This window comes from Salmo salar, chromosome ssa01, assembly GCF_905237065.1.
Source record: "Salmo salar chromosome ssa01, Ssal_v3.1, whole genome shotgun sequence".
Lineage (NCBI taxonomy): Eukaryota > Metazoa > Chordata > Actinopteri > Salmoniformes > Salmonidae > Salmo > Salmo salar.
The window spans coordinates 171,347,605-171,366,892 of record NC_059442.1 but is presented as its reverse complement, the minus strand read 5'-3'; the positions used below and the strand labels follow the sequence as shown (position 1 = coordinate 171,366,892).

Below are 19,288 nucleotides of genomic sequence, written 5' to 3'. Positions count from 1 at the left end.
CCTCACCAGACATCACTGGCAACAACGTCGCCCATGGGCACAAACCCACCGTCGCTCGACTGGCATAAAGTGTCTCACCAGGGGTGATGGTCGGATTCGCATTTATCGTTGAAGGAATAAGCGTTACACCGAGGTCTGTACTCTGGAGTGGGATCGATTTAGAGGTGGAGGGTCCGTCATGGTCTGGGGCGGTGTGTCACAGCATCATCGGACTGAGCTTGTTGTCATTGCAGACAATCTCAACGCTGTGCGTTACAGGGAAGACATCCTCCTCCCACATGTGGTACCCTTCCTGCAGGCTCATCCAGACATGGCCCTACTATCCTATCCTATATCCTCTCTGGTGTCTATACTATACTATATAATCTCTGGTGTCTATACTATCCTATATCCTCTATTGTGTCTATATTATACTATACTATCCTATATCCTCTATGGTGTCTATACTATAGTATATCCTATATCCTCTATGGTGCCTATATTATACTATCCTATATCCTCTATGGTGTCTATACTATACTATCCTATATCCTCTATGGTGTCTATATTATACTATCCTATATCCTCTATGGTGTCTATACTATACTATCCTATATCCTCTATGGTGTCTATACTATAGTATATCCTATATCCTCTATGGTGTCTATACTATACTATCCTATATCCTCTATGGTGTCTATATTATACTATCCTATATCCTCTATGGTGTCTATATTATACTATCCTATATCCTCTATGGTGTCTATATTATAATATCCTATATAATCTCTGGGGTCTATACTATACTATACTATATCCTCTATGGTGTCTATATTATACTATCGTATCTGGTGTCTATACTATACTATACTATATCCTCAGTGGTGTCTATACTATACTATATCCTCAGTGGTGTCTATACTATACTATATCCTCTCTGGTGTCTATACTATATTAAAAACTGGGTGGTTCGAGCCCTGAATGCTGATTGGCTGACAACCATGGGATATCAGACGTTATACCACGGCTATGACTAAACATGTATTTTTACTGTTCTAATTAGGTTGGTAACCAGTTTATAATAGCAATACGGCACCTCGGGGGTTTGTGGTATATGGCCAATATACCACGGTTAAGGGCTGTATCCAGGCACTCTGTGATGCGTCGTATGTAAGAACAGCCCTTAGCCGTGGTATATTGGCCATATACTGTACCACGGGCCTTATTGCTTAACTATATCCTCTCTGGTGTATATCCTATCCTATATCTTCTCTGGTGTCTATCCTATCCTATATCCTCTCTGGTGTCTATCCTATATCCTCTCTGGTGTATATCCTATCCTATATCTTCTCTGGTGTCTACCCTATACTATATCCTCTCTGGTGTCTATCCTATATCCTCTCTGGTGTCTATCCTATCCTATATCCTCTCTGGTGTCTATCCTATCCTATATCCTCTCTGGTGTCTATCCTATATCCTCTCTGTGTCACGACTTCTACCGAAGTCGATGCCCCTCCTTGTTCGGGTGGTGCTCGGCGATCGACGTCACCGGTCTTCTAACCACCATTGATCAGTTTTTCATTATCCATTGGTTTTGTCTTGTCTTACATCACACCTGGTTCCAATCCCATTAATGACATGTTGTGTATTTAACCCTCTGTTCCCCCTCATGTCCTTGTCGGTGATTGTTTGTTATGTTATGTACGTGTTGTTGACGTATTGGTGTGCGACGGGTTATTTGTTTACCCAGATTATTTTCCTACGTTGGTTTTGGAGTTAGTTTTGTTAATAAATACTCCATTTTTTAACCACTTTGGTTTCTCCTGCGCCTGACTTCCCTGCCACCTACACACACGGATTATGACACTCTGGTGTCTATCCTATATCTTCGCCGGTGTATATCCTATCCTATATCTTCTCTGGTGTCTACCCTATACTATATCCTCTCTGGTGTCTATCCTATATCCTCTCTGGTGTCTATCCTATCCTATATCCTCTCTGGTGTCTATCCTATCCTATATCTTCTCTGGTGTCTATCCTATCCTATATACCCTCTGGTGTCTATCCTATCCTATATCTTCTCTGGTGTCTATCCTATCCTATATACCCTCTGGTGTCTATCCTATCCTATATCCTCTCCGGTGTCTAACTGTCACGGGAATTTTTCTATCCCAATGATAATAATTAACAATCAATAAGCCTTGGCTAATTCCCAAGGTTTGTAAAGAATAATTAGGCAAGGACTCAGCTTTCTGCAAAAGGTCTCTACAGTTTATTCAGTGAATGTTCTGAAGTACATTACACAAAGAAGTTCATTTTATGCTCCCTCCCCTCTTACGCACATACCTCCACACAAACAATAGATATCCTACGCACATCCATACACACGAACAGTAGGTGAGTTGTATCCCTCCCCGGACTTCTCACCACTGTTAATCACTACCCAGCGCTGCCTGTTCCTTTCCCCCGAGATTAGAGGAACCTTGAAGGCTACTCCCTGTTTCTTCCAAGCCTCTTCAGGTCGGGTCACACACACATGTCTACAGTTCCCTTAGGCCCACTAACACACACATGTTTCTCTTCCTCCCGGGCCTCCACTAGACCTTATGGGACTTACGTTTAGTACTTTAATTATTCATCACACATGCTACATATCTACTAATTACTAATCAGTTACGTTTCAGGGAGGGATTCTTTATTCATTTACCTTTATTATATGATTTCCTTATCACTAACCTATCCTATATCCTTTCTGGTGTCTATCCTATATCCTCTCTGGTGTCTGTCCTATCCTATATCCTTTCTGGTGTCTATCCTATATCCTCTCTGGTGTCTATCCTATCCTATATCCTCTCTGGTGTCTATCCTATATCCTCTCTGGTGTCTAACCTATCCTATATCCTCTCTGGTGTCTATCCTATACTATAGCCTCTCTGGTGTCTAACCTATCCTATATCCTCTCTGGTGTCTATCCTATACTATATCCTCTCTGGTGTCTAACCTATCCTATATCCTCTCTGGTGTCTATCCTATCCTATATACCCTCCGGTGTCTAACCTATCCTATATCCTATATCCATTCTGGTGTCTAACCTATCCTATATCCTTTCTGGTGTCTAACCTATCCTATATCCTCTCTGGTGTCTATCCTATCCTATATCCTCTCTGGTGTCTATCCTATATCCTCTCTGGTGTCTATACTATATCCTTTCTGGTGTCTATCCTATATGCTCTCTGGTGTCTATCCCATGCTATCCTGTCTGTTCTACCAGAGTTGCCCCCGGCCCCGTCCAACATCAGGAGCTGTAACATCACCGACACCTCAGCCATCATTACCTGGTCTCTGGTCGAGGGTCACTCCATTTCCAAGGTCATTCATTGATTGGTTGATTGAATGTATTTATTTAAATTATTAAAATGCATATAAAGCCTCTCCAGTCAGAAACGCTATTCCACACTTTTAAAACAGCTATCAAGGATTTAGCATAATAAAGTAGCAAGGTTTTTTTTTTTCAAATAAAATTCAATTATAAAAAAGTTACATATCCTTGAGGAGCGTTACTTATTTCCATTGTGCTCCTTAGGTGATGCTGCGTTTCCAAGACAACGCCATGGCCGACTACAGCCAGCTGGCAGAGATCAACGTTCCGCAGCAGGGGGAGGGGCCAGGGCAGCGGGCAGCCAATCAGATGCAGTTCCAGCTGCGCGGTCTGAAACCTGACACTCCGTACGTGGTGGAGTTCTGGTCCAAGAACAACATGGGGGAGGGTCTAGAGAAACCTCAGATCCCCCTCCGGACCATGACGCTGCAGGAGAACTCTCGTAAGTTAGTTACCCACAATACCTTACACCTGGAAATTAGTTACACCCCCCCCCCCCTCCCAGTCAGGGCCTAGAATTAACAACCACCACCTGTAAATTGCGGGTCGATTTTGCCATTGGTGTGGTAAGATGTCTATTTCCCCAGCCACGTTGGCATGTGGTCAGTGTTCCACAGTGAGAGCATTTCATTCACATTTTTATCAAGTATGATCACATTAATAATAAAATAAATACTGCAGTAGATGTTTTCAATGTATTTTCATCTTACGCTGTGACACTGCCTGGCTGTGTCAAGAGACTCATCTGAAGGTAACCCATACAAACGAATGGAAGTATGGCTGGTGGACCAAAAATGTCAATTTTAGGCCCTGCTCACAGTACATCACACCTGTAAGTAAGTTACCCACAATACATCACACCTGTTAGTTAGTTACCCACAATACATCACACCTGTCAGTTAGTTACCCACAATACATCACACCTGTCAGTTAGTTACCCACAATACATCACACCTGTCAGTTAGTTACCCACAATACATCACACCTGTCAGTTAGTTACCCACAATACATCACACCTGTCAGTTAGTTACCCACAATACATCACACCTGTCAGTTAGTTACCCACAATACATCACACCTGTAAGTTACCCACAATATATCACACCTGTCAGTTAGTTACCCACAATACATCACACCTGTAAGTAAGTTACCCACAATACATCACACCTGTCAGTAAGTTACCCACAATACATCACACCTGTAAGTTAGTTACCCACAATACATCACACCTGTAAGTTAGTTACCCACAATACATCACACCTGTCAGTTAGTTACCCACAATACATCACACCTGTAAGTTACCCACAATACATCACACCTGTCAGTTAGTTACCCACAATACATCACACCTGCAAGTAAGTTACCCACAATACATCACACCTGTCAGTTAGTTACCCACAATACATCACACCTGTCAGTTAGTTACCCACAATACATCACACCTGTCAGTTAGTTACCCACAATACATCACACCTGTCAGTTAGTTACCCACAATACATCACACCTGTCAGTTAGTTACCCACAATACATCACACCTGTAAGTTAGTTACCCACAATACATCACACCTGTCAGTTAGTTACCCACAATACATCACACCTGTAAGTTACCCACAATACATCACACCTGTCAGTTAGTTACCCACAATACATCACACCTGTCAGTAAGTTACCCACAATACATCACACCTGTAAGTTAGTTACCCACAATACATCACACCTGTCAGTAAGTTACCCACAATACATCACACCTGTAAGTTAGTTACCCACAATACATCACACCTGTCAGTTAGTTACCCACAATACATCACACCTGTAAGTTAGTTACCCACAATACATCACACCTGTAAGTTAGTTACCACTAAAACCTCAGATACCTCTCAAGCCCATTATGCCACAGGAGAGCTTCCGTAAGTTACACACCATACCACAGCCTAGACTCCGTCCACCCCCTACATGACTCTGTCCTCTCCTGTTGAGAAACATCACACCCTCCTCTGAACCATGACACCACAGCAGAGCTCCTGACATTAGTTATCACACTACCTCGCGACGACCATGACCCAAAACGCTCACTCTATCCCCCCCCATGAAGCAGCAGAGCTCCTGTAAATTACCCACAAAACCCCTCAATCCACCATCCACCCCCCTGCTTAGTTCAGATTACCTTCTAATAACCAGACAAAATGCTATAAATCACATAGCTGACAAGCGTGCAAAATTTGCTTCTGGGTACCAGGATTAAAACTTTCTCAATGTGACACAACTAGGGATAACGTAGTAAGATTTCACAACCCATGACAGTAGCCAACATATTTCCCCTAAAGCAAGACACCCGCACGCTGATGAATACTCCCACTGATAATTGTGCAACGTTTCGACCCAAAAGGGTCTTCATCAGGTTTAACCCGCACGAAGCTTTGAGCCAAGTTAGTGGATGTGCATACACAGTGTTTGAAACATATTGTCCTCTCCTCTTCCTCCTCCTCCTCCTCCTCCTCCTCCTCCTCCTCTTCCTCCTCCTCCTCCTCCTCCTCCTCCTCCTCCTCCTCCAGGTCTGGCTGGCCTTGGCAGCGAGGGTAACATGCTGTTCTATGCCATCCTGGGTTCAGCTGGCATGACCTGCATCACCATCCTGGTGGCCTTCTGTATCGTCCTGCAGCTGAAGAGAGCCACCGTCCAGCGACGCATGGTCCAGGCCTTCCAGAATATAGTGGTGAGTTCTGGGTCGGCCTGACTCTCTTTTTAGTGCTGCCCGTAATGTCAATACATGAACACAGAGGAGAACCCTCACGAAGCAGTTACATTGTGGAGGAGAAGTTAGTGGAGGAGATGTTAGCTATAGAGGGCAGTATTCTATTGTGGAGGAGATGTTAGCTATAGAGGGCAGTAATCTATTGTGGAGGAGATGTTAGTGGAGGAGGGCAGTATTCTATTGTGGAGGAGACGTTAGCTATAGAGGGCAGTAATCTATTGTGGAGGAGATGTTAGCTATAGAGGGCAGTAATCTATTGTGGAGGAGATGTTAGCTATAGAGGGCAGTAATCTATTGTGGAGGAGATGTTAGCTATAGAGGGCAGTATTCTATTGTGGAGGAGATGTTAGCTATAGAGGGCAGTAATCTATTGTGGAGGAGATGTTAGTGGAGGAGGGCAGTAATCTATTGTGGAGGAGATGTTAGCTATAGAGGGCAGTAATCTATTGTGGAGGAGACGTTAGCTATAGAGGGCAGTATTCTATTGTGGAGGAGACGTTAGCTATAGAGGGCAGTAATCTATTGTGGAGGAGATGTTAGCTATAGAGGGCAGTAATCTATTGTGGAGGAGATGTTAGTGGAGAAGGGCAGTAATCTATTGTGGAGGAGATGTTAGCTATAGAGGGCAGTATTCTATTGTGGAGGAGATGTTAGCTATAGAGGGCAGTAATCTATTGTGGAGGAGACGTTAGCTATAGAGGGCAGTAATCTATTGTGGAAGAGATGTTAGTGGAGGAGGGCAGTATTCTATTGTGGAGGAGATGTTAGCTATAGAGGGCAGTATTCTATTGTGGAGGAGATGTTAGCTATAGAGGGCAGTAATCTATTGTGGAGGAGACGTTAGCTATAGAGGGCAGTATTCTATTGTGGAGGAGATGTTAGCTATAGAGGGCAGTAATCTATTGTGGAGGAGACGTTAGCTATAGAGGGCAGTAATCTATTGTGGAGGAGATGTTAGCTATAGAGGGCAGTATTCTATTGTGGAGGAGATGTTAGCTATAGAGGGCAGTATTCTATTGTGGAGGAGATGTTAGCTATAGAGGGCAGTAATCTATTGTGGAGGAGATGTTAGCTATAGAGGGCAGTATTCTATTGTGGAGGAGACGTTAGCTATAGAGGGCAGTATTCTATTGTGGAGGAGATGTTAGTGGAGGAGGGCAGTAATCTATTGTGGAGGAGACGTTAGCTATAGAGGGCAGTAATCTATTGTGGAGGAGACGTTAGTGGAGGAGGGCAGTAATCTATTGTGGAGGAGACGTTAGCTATAGAGGGCAGTAATCTATTGTGGAGGAGACGTTAGTGGAGGAGGGCAGTAATCTATTGTGGAGGAGATGTTAGTGGAGGAGGGCAGTAATCTATTGTGGAGGAGACGTTAGCTATAGAGGGCAGTAATCTATTGTGGAGGAGACGTTAGTGGAGGAGGGCAGTAATCTATTGTGGAGGAGATGTTAGCTATAGAGGGCAGTATTCTATTGTGGAGGAGATGTTAGCTATAGAGGGCAGTATTCTATTGTGGAGGAGATGTTAGTGGAGGAGGGCAGTAATCTATTGTGGAGGAGATGTTAGCTATAGAGGGCAGTATTCTATTGTGGAGGAGATGTTAGTGGAGGAGGGCAGTAATCTATTGTGGAGGAGACGTTAGTGGAGGAGGGCAGTAATCTATTGTGGAGGAGACGTTAGCTATAGAGGGCAGTATTCTATTGTGGAGGAGATGTTAGCTATAGAGGGCAGTATTCTATTGTGGAGGAGACGTTAGTGGAGGAGGGCAGTAATCTATTGTGGAGGAGATGTTAGCTATAGAGGGCAGTAATCTATTGTGGAGGAGATGTTAGCTATAGAGGGCAGTAATCTATTGTGGAGGAGATGTTAGCTATAGAGGGCAGTATTCTATTGTGGAGGAGACGTTAGCTATAGAGGGCAGTATTCTATTGTGGAGGAGATGTTAGCTATAGAGGGCAGTAATCTATTGTGGAGGAGATGTTAGCTATAGAGGGCAGTAATCTATTGTGGAGGAGATGTTAGCTATAGAGGGCAGTAATCTATTGTGGAGGAGATGTTAGCTATAGAGGGCAGTAATCTATTGTGGAGGAGATGTTAGCTATAGAGGGCAGTAATCTATTGTGGAGGAGACGTTAGCTATAGAGGGCAGTATTCTATTGTGGAGGAGACGTTAGCTATAGAGGGCAGTAATCTATTGTGGAGGAGATGTTAGCTATAGAGGGCAGTAATCTATTGTGGAGGAGATGTTAGCTATAGAGGGCAGTATTCTATTGTGGAGGAGACGTTAGCTATAGAGGGCAGTATTCTATTGTGGAGGAGATGTTAGCTATAGAGGGCAGTAATCTATTGTGGAGGAGATGTTAGCTATAGAGGGCAGTAATCTATTGTGGAGGAGATGTTAGCTATAGAGGGCAGTAATCTATTGTGGAGGAGACGTTAGCTATAGAGGGCAGTATTCTATTGTGGAGGAGATGTTAGCTATAGAGGGCAGTAATCTATTGTGGAGGAGACGTTAGCTATAGAGGGCAGTATTCTATTGTGGAGGAGACGTTAGCTATAGAGGGCAGTAATCTATTGTGGAGGAGATGTTAGCTATAGAGGGCAGTATTCTATTGTGGAGGAGACGTTAGCTATAGAGGGCAGTATTCTATTGTGGAGGAGATGTTAGCTATAGAGGGCAGTATTCTATTGTGGAGGAGATGTTAGCTATAGAGGGCAGTAATCTATTGTGGAGGAGATGTTAGTGGAGGAGGGCAGTAATCTATTGTGGAGGAGACGTTAGCTATAGAGGGCAGTAATCTATTGTGGAGGAGACGTTAGCTATAGAGGGCAGTATTCTATTGTGGAGGAGATGTTAGCTATAGAGGGCAGTAATCTATTGTGGAGGAGATGTTAGTGGAGGAGGGCAGTAATCTATTGTGGAGGAGATGTTAGCTATAGAGGGCAGTATTCTATTGTGGAGGAGACGTTAGCTATAGAGGGCAGTAATCTATTGTGGAGGAGATGTTAGCTATAGAGGGCAGTATTCTATTGTGGAGGAGATGTTAGCTATAGAGGGCAGTATTCTATTGTGGAGGAGACGTTAGCTATAGAGGGCAGTATTCTATTGTGGTGGAGACGTTAGCTATAGAGGGCAGTGTTCTATTGTGGAGGAGATGTTAGCTATAGAGGGCAGTGTTCTATTGTGGAGGAGATGTTAGCTATAGAGGGCAGTGTTCTATTGTGGAGGAGATGTTAGTGGAGGAGGGCAGTAATCTATTGTGGAGGAGATGTTAGCTATAGAGGGCAGTAATCTATTGTGGAGGAGACGTTAGCTATAGAGGGCAGTATTCTATTGTGGAGGAGATGTTAGTGGAGGAGGGCAGTATTCTATTCTGGAGGAGATGTTAGCTATAGAGGGCAGTAATCTATTGTGGAGGAGACGTTAGCTATAGAGGGCAGTAATCTATTGTGGAGGAGATGTTAGCTATAGAGGGCAGTATTCTATTGTGCAGGAGACGTTAGCTATAGAGGGCAGTAATCTATTGTGGAGGAGACGTTAGCTATAGAGGGCAGTATTCTATTGTGCAGGAGACGTTAGCTATAGAGGGCAGTATTCTATTGTGGAGGAGATGTTAGTGGAGGAGGGCAGTATTCTATTGTGGAGGAGACGTTAGCTATAGAGGGCAGTAATCTATTGTGGAGGAGATGTTAGCTATAGAGGGCAGTATTCTATTGTGGAGGAGATGTTAGCTATAGAGGGCAGTAATCTATTCTGGAGGAGACGTTAGCTATAGAGGGCAGTAATCTATTGTGGAGGAGATGTTAGCTATAGAGGGCAGTAATCTATTGTGGAGGCGATGTTAGCTATAGAGGGCAGTAATCTATTGTGGAGGAGACGTTAGCTATAGAGGGCAGTAATCTATTGTGGAGGAGACGTTAGCTATAGAGGGCAGTATTCTATTGTGGAGGAGATGTTAGCTATAGAGGGCAGTAATCTATTGTGGAGGAGACGTTAGTGGAGGAGGGCAGTAATCTATTGTGGAGGAGATGTTAGCTATAGAGGGCAGTAATCTATTGTGGAGGAGACGTTAGTGGAGGAGGGCAGTATTCTATTGTGGAGGAGATGTTAGCTATAGAGGGCAGTAATCTATTGTGGAGGAGACGTTAGCTATAGAGGGCAGTAATCTATTGTGGAGGAGACGTTAGTGGAGGAGGGCAGTAATCTATTGTGGAGGAGATGTTAGTGGAGGAGGGCAGTAATCTATTGTGGAGGAGACGTTAGCTATAGAGGGCAGTAATCTATTGTGGAGGAGATGTTAGTGGAGGAGGGCAGTAATCTATTGTGGAGGAGATGTTAGCTATAGAGGGCAGTAATCTATTGTGGAGGAGACGTTAGCTATAGAGGGCAGTAATCTATTGTGGAGGAGACGTTAGCTATAGAGGGCAGTAATCTATTGTGGAGGAGATGTTAGTGGAGGAGGGCAGTATTCTATTGTGGAGGAGACGTTAGCTATAGAGGGCAGTAATCTATTGTGGAGGAGACGTTAGCTATAGAGGGCAGTATTCTATTGTGGAGGAGATGTTAGTGGAGGAGGGCAGTATTCTATTGTGGAGGAGATGTTAGCTATAGAGGGCAGTATTCTATTGTGGAGGAGATGTTAGCTATAGAGGGCAGTAATCTATTGTGGAGGAGATGTTAGCAATAGAGGGCAGTATTCTATTGTGGAGGAGACGTTAGCTATAGAGGGCAGTATTCTATTGTGGAGGAGACGTTAGTGGAGGAGGGCAGTATTCTATTGTGGAGGAGATGTTAGCTATAGAGGGCAGTATTCTATTGTGGAGGAGATGTTAGTGGAGGAGGGCAGTATTCTATTGTGGAGGAGATGTTAGCTATAGAGGGCAGTAATCTATTGTGGAGGAGATGTTAGCTATAGAGGGCAGTAATCTATTGTGGAGGAGATGTTAGCTATAGAGGGCAGTAATCTATTGTGGAGGAGATGTTAGCTATAGAGGGCAGTAATCTATTGTGGAGGAGATGTTAGCTATAGAGGGCAGTAATCTATTGTGGAGGAGATGTTAGCTATAGAGGGCAGTATTCTATTGTGGAGGAGATGTTAGCTATAGAGGGCAGTATTCTATTGTGGAGGAGATGTTAGCTATAGAGGGCAGTAATCTATTGTGGAGGAGACGTTAGCTATAGAGGGCAGTATTCTATTGTGGAGGAGATGTTAGTGGAGGAGGGCAGTATTCTATTGTGGAGGAGATGTTAGCTATAGAGGGCAGTATTCTATTGTGGAGGAGACGTTAGCTATAGAGGGCAGTATTCTATTGTGGAGGAGATGTTAGCTATAGAGGGCAGTATTCTATTGTGGAGGAGATGTTAGCTATAGAGGGCAGTAATCTATTGTGGAGGAGACGTTAGCTATAGAGGGCAGTAATCTATTGTGGAGGAGATGTTAGCTATAGAGGGCAGTAATCTATTGTGGAGGAGATGTTAGCTATAGAGGGCAGTAATCTATTGTGGAGGAGATGTTAGCTATAGAGGGCAGTATTCTATTGTGGAGGAGATGTTAGTGGAGGAGGGCAGTATTCTATTGTGGAGGAGATGTTAGCTATAGAGGGCAGTATTCTATTGTGGAGGAGATGTTAGCTATAGAGGGCAGTATTCTATTGTGGAGGAGATGTTAGCTATAGAGGGCAGTAATCTATTGTGGAGGAGATGTTAGCTATAGAGGGCAGTAATCTATTGTGGAGGAGATGTTAGTGGAGGAGGGCAGTATTCTATTGTGGAGGAGATGTTAGCTATAGAGGGCAGTATTCTATTGTGGAGGAGATGTTAGCTATAGAGGGCAGTATTCTATTGTGGAGGAGATGTTAGTGGAGGAGGGCAGTAATCTATTGTGGAGGAGATGTTAGTGGAGGAGGGCAGTATTCTATTGTGGAGGAGATGTTAGCTATAGAGGGCAGTAATCTATTGTGGAGGAGATGTTAGCTATAGAGGGCAGTAATCTATTGTGGAGGAGATGTTAGCTATAGAGGGCAGTAATCTATTGTGGAGGAGATGTTAGCTATAGAGGGCAGTATTCTATTGTGGAGGAGATGTTAGCTATAGAGGGCAGTATTCTATTGTGGAGGAGATGTTAGCTATAGAGGGCAGTAATCTATTGTGGAGGAGATGTTAGTGGAGGAGGGCAGTATTCTATTGTGGAGGAGATGTTAGCTATAGAGGGCAGTAATCTATTGTGGAGGAGATGTTAGCTATAGAGGGTAGTAATCTATTGTGGAGGAGATGTTAGCTATAGAGGGCAGTAATCTATTGTAGAGGAGATGTTAGCTATAGTGGGCAGTAATCTATTGTGGAGGAGATGTTAGCTATAGAGGACAGTAATCTATTGTGGAGGAGATGTTAGCTATAGAGGGCAGTAATCTATTGTGGAGGAGATGTTAGCTATAGAGGGCAGTAATCTATTGTGGAGGAGATGTTAGCTATAGAGGGCAGTAATCTATTGTGGAGGAGATGTTAGCTATAGAGGGCAGTATTCTATTGTGGAGGAGATGTTAGTGGAGGAGGGCAGTAATCTATTGTGGAGGAGATGTTAGTGGAGGAGGGCAGTATTCTATTGTGGAGGAGACGTTAGCTATAGAGGGCAGTAATCTATTGTGGAGGAGACGTTAGCTATAGAGGGCAGTAATCTATTGTGGAGGAGACGTTAGCTATAGAGGGCAGTAATCTATTGTAGAGTAGATGTTAGTGGAGGAGGGCAGTATTCTATTGTGGAGGAGACGTTAGCTATAGAGGGCAGTAATCTATTGTGGAGGAGATGTTAGCTATAGAGGGCAGTAATCTATTGTGGAGGAGATGTTAGTGGAGGAGGGCAGTATTCTATTGTGGAGGAGATGTTAGCTATAGAGGGCAGTATTCTATTGTGGAGGAGATGTTAGCTATAGAGGGCAGTAATCTATTGTGGAGGAGATGTTAGTGGAGGAGGGCAGTATTCTATTGTGGAGGAGACGTTAGCTATAGAGGGCAGTATTCTATTGTGGAGGAGATGTTAGCTATAGAGGGCAGTATTGTATTGTGGAGGAGACGTTAGCTATAGAGGGCAGTATTCTATTGTGGAGGAGACGTTAGCTATAGAGGGCAGTAATCTATTGTGGAGGAGATGTTAGCTATAGAGGGCAGTAATCTATTGTGGAGGAGATGTTAGCTATAGAGGGCAGTATTCTATTGTGGAGGAGACGTTAGCTATAGAGGGCAGTATTCTATTGTGGAGGAGATGTTAGCTATAGAGGGCAGTATTCTATTGTGGAGGAGATGTTAGCTATAGAGGGCAGTAATCTATTGTGGAGGAGATGTTAGCTATAGAGGGCAGTATTCTATTGTGGAGGTGATGTTAGTGGAGGAGGGCAGTATTCTATTGTGGAGTAGATGTTAGCTATAGAGGGCAGTAATCTATTGTGGAGGAGATGTTAGTGGAGGAGGGCAGTATTCTATTGTGGAGGAGACGTTAGCTATAGAGGGCAGTAATCTATTGTGGAGGAGATGTTAGCTATAGAGGGCAGTATTCTATTGTGGAGGAGACGTTAGCTATAGAGGGCAGTATTCTATTGTGGAGGAGATGTTAGTGGAGGAGGGCAGTAATCTATTGTGGAGGAGATGTTAGCTATAGAGGGCAGTATTCTATTGTGGAGGAGATGTTAGCTATAGAGGGCAGTAATCTATTGTGGAGGAGACGTTAGCTATAGAGGGCAGTAATCTATTGTGGAGGAGATGTTAGCTATAGGAGGGCAGTATTCTATTGTGGAGGAGATGTTAATGGAGGAGGGCAGTATTCTATTGTGGAAGAGATGTTAGCTGTAGAGGGCAGTATTCTATGCTACATCTGTATTGCTTCAATACACTTTCCAAACACAGATATATGGATGAGCGCAACAGTTCTAGAACAATTTCTGATTTTCTTTTCCATTTGTAGAGAGAGGAGCCAGTGGTCCAGTTCAGTTCTGGTTCTCTCAACCTGCCCAGCAGGAAACATAAGAACCCAGAGCAGTCCGTGGCCTACCCCACCCTGGAGTGGAGCGACATCAAGTTCCAGGACGTCATCGGAGAGGGAAACTTTGGCCAGGTGATCAAAGCTCGCATCAAGAAGGACGGGTTGAGGATGGACGCTGCAATTAAACGAATGAAAGGTGCTCCTTGAATTAATAAATGGATGAATGAATGAATGAATGAATAGATTGAATGTCTCAGTAGATAGATTGAATGTCTCACTATCTCATTATATTTAACAGAGTATGCCTCTAAAGACGACCACAGGGACTTTGCAGGGGAGCTGGAGGTCCTGTGTAAACTGGGCCATCACCCCAATATCATCAACCTACTGGGAGCCTGTGAACACAGAGGTAATATATCATCAACCTACTGGGAGCCTGTGAACACAGAGGTAATATAACATCATCTACCTACTGGGAGCCTGTGAACACAGAGGTAATATAACATCATCAACCTACTGGGAGCCTGTGAACACAGAGGTAATATATCATCAACCTACTGGGAGCCTGTGAACACAGAGGTAATATAACATCATCTACCTACTGGGAGCCTGTGAACACAGAGGTAATATAACATCATCTACCTACTGGGAGCCTGTGAACACAGAGGTAATATATCATCATCTACCTACTGGGAGCCTGTGAACACAGAGGTAATATAACATCATCTACCTACTGGGAGCCTGTGAACACAGAGGTAATATAACATCATCAACCTACTGGGAGCCTGTGAACACAGAGGTAATATAACATCATCTCCTACTGGGAGCCTGTGAACACAGAGGTAATATAACATCAACCTACTGGGAGCCTGTGAACACAGAGGTAATATAACATCAACCTACTGGGAGCCTGTGAACACAGAGGTAATATAACATCATCAACCTACTGGGAGCCTGTGAACACAGAGGTAATATATCATCAACCTACTGGGAGCCTGTGAACACAGAGGTAATATAACATCTACCTACTGGGAGCCTGTGAACACAGAGGTAATATAACATCATCTACCTACTGGGAGCCTGTGAACACAGAGGTAATATAACATCAACCTACTGGGAGCCTGTGAACACAGAGGTAATATAACATCATCTACCTACTGGGAGCCTGTGAACACAGAGGTAATATAACATCAACCTACTGGGAGCCTGTGAACACAGAGGTAATATAACATCATCAACCTACTGGGAGCCTGTGAACACAGAGGTAATATAACATCATCTACCTACTGGGAGCCTGTGAACACAGAGGTAATATATCATCAACCTACTGGGAGCCTGTGAACACAGAGGTAATATAACATCATCTACCTACTGGGAGCCTGTGAACACAGAGGTAATATATCATCAACCTACTGGGAGCCTGTGAACACAGAGGTAATATAACATCATCCTACTGGGAGCCTGTGAACACAGAGGTAATATAACATCAACCTACTGGGAGCCTGTGAACACAGAGGTAATATAACATCAACCTACTGGGAGCCTGTGAACACAGAGGTAATATAACATCATCAACCTACTGGGAGCCTGTGAACACAGAGGTAATATAACATCATCTACCTACTGGGAGCCTGTGAACACAGAGGTAATATAACATCAACCTACTGGGAGCCTGTGAACACAGAGGTAATATAACATCATCTACCTACTGGGAGCCTGTGAACACAGAGGTAATATAACATCAACCTACTGGGAGCCTGTGAACACAGAGGTAATATAACATCATCAACCTACTGGGAGCCTGTGAACACAGAGGTAATATAACATCATCTACCTACTGGGAGCCTGTGAACACAGAGGTAATATAACATCAACCTACTGGGAGCCTGTGAACACAGAGGTAATATAACATCATCTACCTACTGGGAGCCTGTGAACACAGAGGTAATATAACATCATCAACCTACTGGGAGCCTGTGAACACAGAGGTAATATAACATCATCTACCTACTGGGAGCCTGTGAACACAGAGGTAATATAACATCATCAACCTACTGGGAGCCTGTGAACACAGAGGTAATATAACATCATCTACCTACTGGGAGCCTGTGAACACAGAGGTAATATAACATCATCAACCTACTGGGAGCCTGTGAACACAGAGGTAATATAACATCATCTACCTACTGGGAGCCTGTGAACACAGAGGTAATATAACATCATCTACCTACTGGGAGCCTGTGAACACAGAGGTAATATAACATCAACCTACTGGGAGCCTGTGAACACAGAGGTAATATAACATCAACCTACTGGGAGCCTGTGAACACAGAGGTAATATAACATCAACCTACTGGGAGCCTGTGAACACAGAGGTAATATATCATCAACCTACTGGGAGCCTGTGAACACAGAGGTAATATAACATCATCTACCTACTGGGAGGCTGTGAACACAGAGGTAATATAACATCATCTACCTACTGGGAGCCTGTGAACACAGAGGTAATATAACATCATCTACCTACTGGGAGCCTGTGAACACAGAGGTAATATAACATCATCTACCTACTGGGAGCCTGTGAACACAGAGGTAATATATCATCAACCTACTGGGAGCCTGTGAACACAGAGGTAATATAACATCATCTACTTACTGGGAGCCTGTGAACACAGAGGTAATATAACATAATCTACCTACTGGGAGCCTGTGAACACAGAGGTAATATAACATCATCTACCTACTGGGAGCCTGTGAACACAGAGGTAATATATCATCAACCTACTGGGAGCCTGTGAACACAGAGGTAATATAACATCATCTACCTACTGGGAGCCTGTGAACACAGAGGTAATATAACATCATCTACCTACTGGGAGCCTGTGAACACAGAGGTAATATAACATCATCTACCTACTGGGAGCCTGTGAACACAGAGGTAATATAACATCAACCTACTGGGAGCCTGTGAACACAGAGGTAATATAACATCATCAACCTACTGGGAGCCTGTGAACACAGAGGTAATATAACATCAACCTACTGGGAGCCTGTGAACACAGAGGTAATATAACATCATCTACCTACTGGGAGCCTGTGAACACAGAGGTAATATAACATCAACCTACTGGGAGCCTGTGAACACAGAGGTAATATAACATCATCAACCTACTGGGAGCCTGTGAACACAGAGGTAATATAACAACAAACCAAAGTGTTCTTGTATACTGAAATATAAATATGGGGGGTGGGGGGACAATGCAATGAAGACAGAGAGAAGTATCTGTACCTGGTCATAGAGTACTATGAACTGATTCTATTACCTGGTCATAGAGTACTATGAACTGATTCTATTACCTGGTCATAGAGTACTATGAACTGATTCTATTACCTGGTCATAGAGTACTATGAAGTGATTCTATTACCTGGTCATAGAGTACTATGAAGTGATTCTATTACCTGGTCATAGAGTACTATGAACTGATTATATTACCTGGTCATAGAGTACTATGAACTGATTCTATTACCTGGTCATAGAGTACTATGAAGTGATTCTATTACCTGGTCATAGAGTACTATGAACTGATTCTATTACCTGGTCATAGAGTACTATGAACTGATTATATTACCTGGTCATAGAGTACTATGAAGTGATTCTATTACCTGGTCATAGAGTACTATGAAGTGATTCTATTACCTGGTCATAGAGTACTATGAACTGATTCTATTACCTGGTCATAGAGTACTATGAACTGATTCTATTACCTGGTCATAGAGTACTATGAACTGATTCCATCGTTAATCCTGTTTTCTGTTACAGGCTATCTGTACTTGGCCATAGAGTTCGCCCCTCACGGCAACCTGTTGGACTTCCTGAGGAAGAGCAGAGTGTTGGAGACTGACCCGGCCTTCGCTATCGCTAACAGCACCGCCTCCACCCTCACCTCTCAACAGCTGCTCCACTTTGCTGCAGACGTGGCCCGAGGCATGGACTACCTGGCTCAGAAACAGGTCAGTACCGAAGACGTGGCCCGGGGCATGGACTACCTGGCTCAGAAACAGGTCAGTACCGAAGACGTGGCCCGGGGCATGGACTACCTGGCTCAGAAACAGGTCAGTACTGAAGACGTGGCCCGGGGCATGGACTACCTGGCTCAGAAACAGGTCAGTACCGAAGACGTGGCCCGGGGCATGGACTACCTGGCTCAGAAACAGGTCAGTACCGAAGACGTGGCCCGGGGCATGGACTACCTGGCTCAGAAACAGGTCAGTACCGAAGACGTGGCCCGGGGCATGGACTACCTGGCTCAGAAACAGGTCAGTACCGAAGACGTGGCCCGGGGCATGGACTACCTGGCTCAGAAACAGGTCAGTACCGAAGACGTGGCCCGGGGCATGGACTACCTGGCTCAGAAACAGGTCAGTACCGAAGACGTGGCCCGGGGCATGGACTACCTGGCTCAGAAACAGGTCAGTACTGAAGACGTGGCCCGGGGAATGGACTACCTGGCTCAGAAACAGGTCAGTACCGAAGACGTGGCCCGGGGCATGGACTACCTGGCTCAGAAACAGGTCAGTACCGAAGACGTGGCCCGGGGCATGGACTACCTGGCTCAGAAACAGGTCAGTACCGAAGACGTGGCCCGGGGCATGGACTACCTGGCTCAGAAACAGGTCAGTACAAGGCATCGTTACCTGTCACTCCACAAAAGCCACGTTTTTTTTTGCAAAGCAAGGAAAACATTTAATTCTAGATCTCAAAGGAGGTGACTTCACTGACTGAATGCTACTAGTGAGCACCGATAAGTAGCTAGCCATTTCACATCGGCTGGACTCTCTTGCCAACTTCTGTCACTTATTGTGACTTGGTGTGGTACCAGGCTAGGTCAGTATCTCTCTGTGGTACCAGGCTAGGTCAGTGTGGTTCTGTGGTACCAGGCTAGGTCAGTGCCTCTCTGTGGTACCAGGCTAGGTCAGTGTCTCTCTATGGTACCAGGCTAGGTCAGTGCCTCTCTGTGGTACCAGGCTAGGTCAGTGTCTCTATGTGGTACCAGGCTAGGTCAGTGTGGTTCTGTGGTACCAGGCTAGGTCAGTGCCTCTCTGTGGTACCAGGCTAGGTCAGTGCCTCTCTGTGGTACCAGACTAGGTCAGTGTCTCTCTGTGGTACCAAGCTAGGTCAGTGTCTCTCTGTGGTACCAAGCTAGG

The 19,288-nt window shown here is 44.4% G+C and overlaps 1 protein-coding gene across 1 annotated transcript in view; it reads left to right on the top strand.

The window, feature by feature from the left end:
* The window catches only part of LOC106572677 (tyrosine-protein kinase receptor Tie-2), a 121,632-nt gene that overhangs the window by 97,814 nt on the left and 4,530 nt on the right, over positions 1-19,288 (top strand). The window contains exons 16-21 of the mRNA XM_045694105.1: positions 3,251-3,348; positions 3,563-3,800; positions 5,911-6,071; positions 14,066-14,279; positions 14,382-14,492; positions 17,904-18,094. Coding sequence (XP_045550061.1) covers positions 3,251-3,348; positions 3,563-3,800; positions 5,911-6,071; positions 14,066-14,279; positions 14,382-14,492; positions 17,904-18,094 — 1,013 coding nt within the window. The remainder of the gene's footprint in view (positions 1-3,250; positions 3,349-3,562; positions 3,801-5,910; positions 6,072-14,065; positions 14,280-14,381; positions 14,493-17,903; positions 18,095-19,288) is intronic.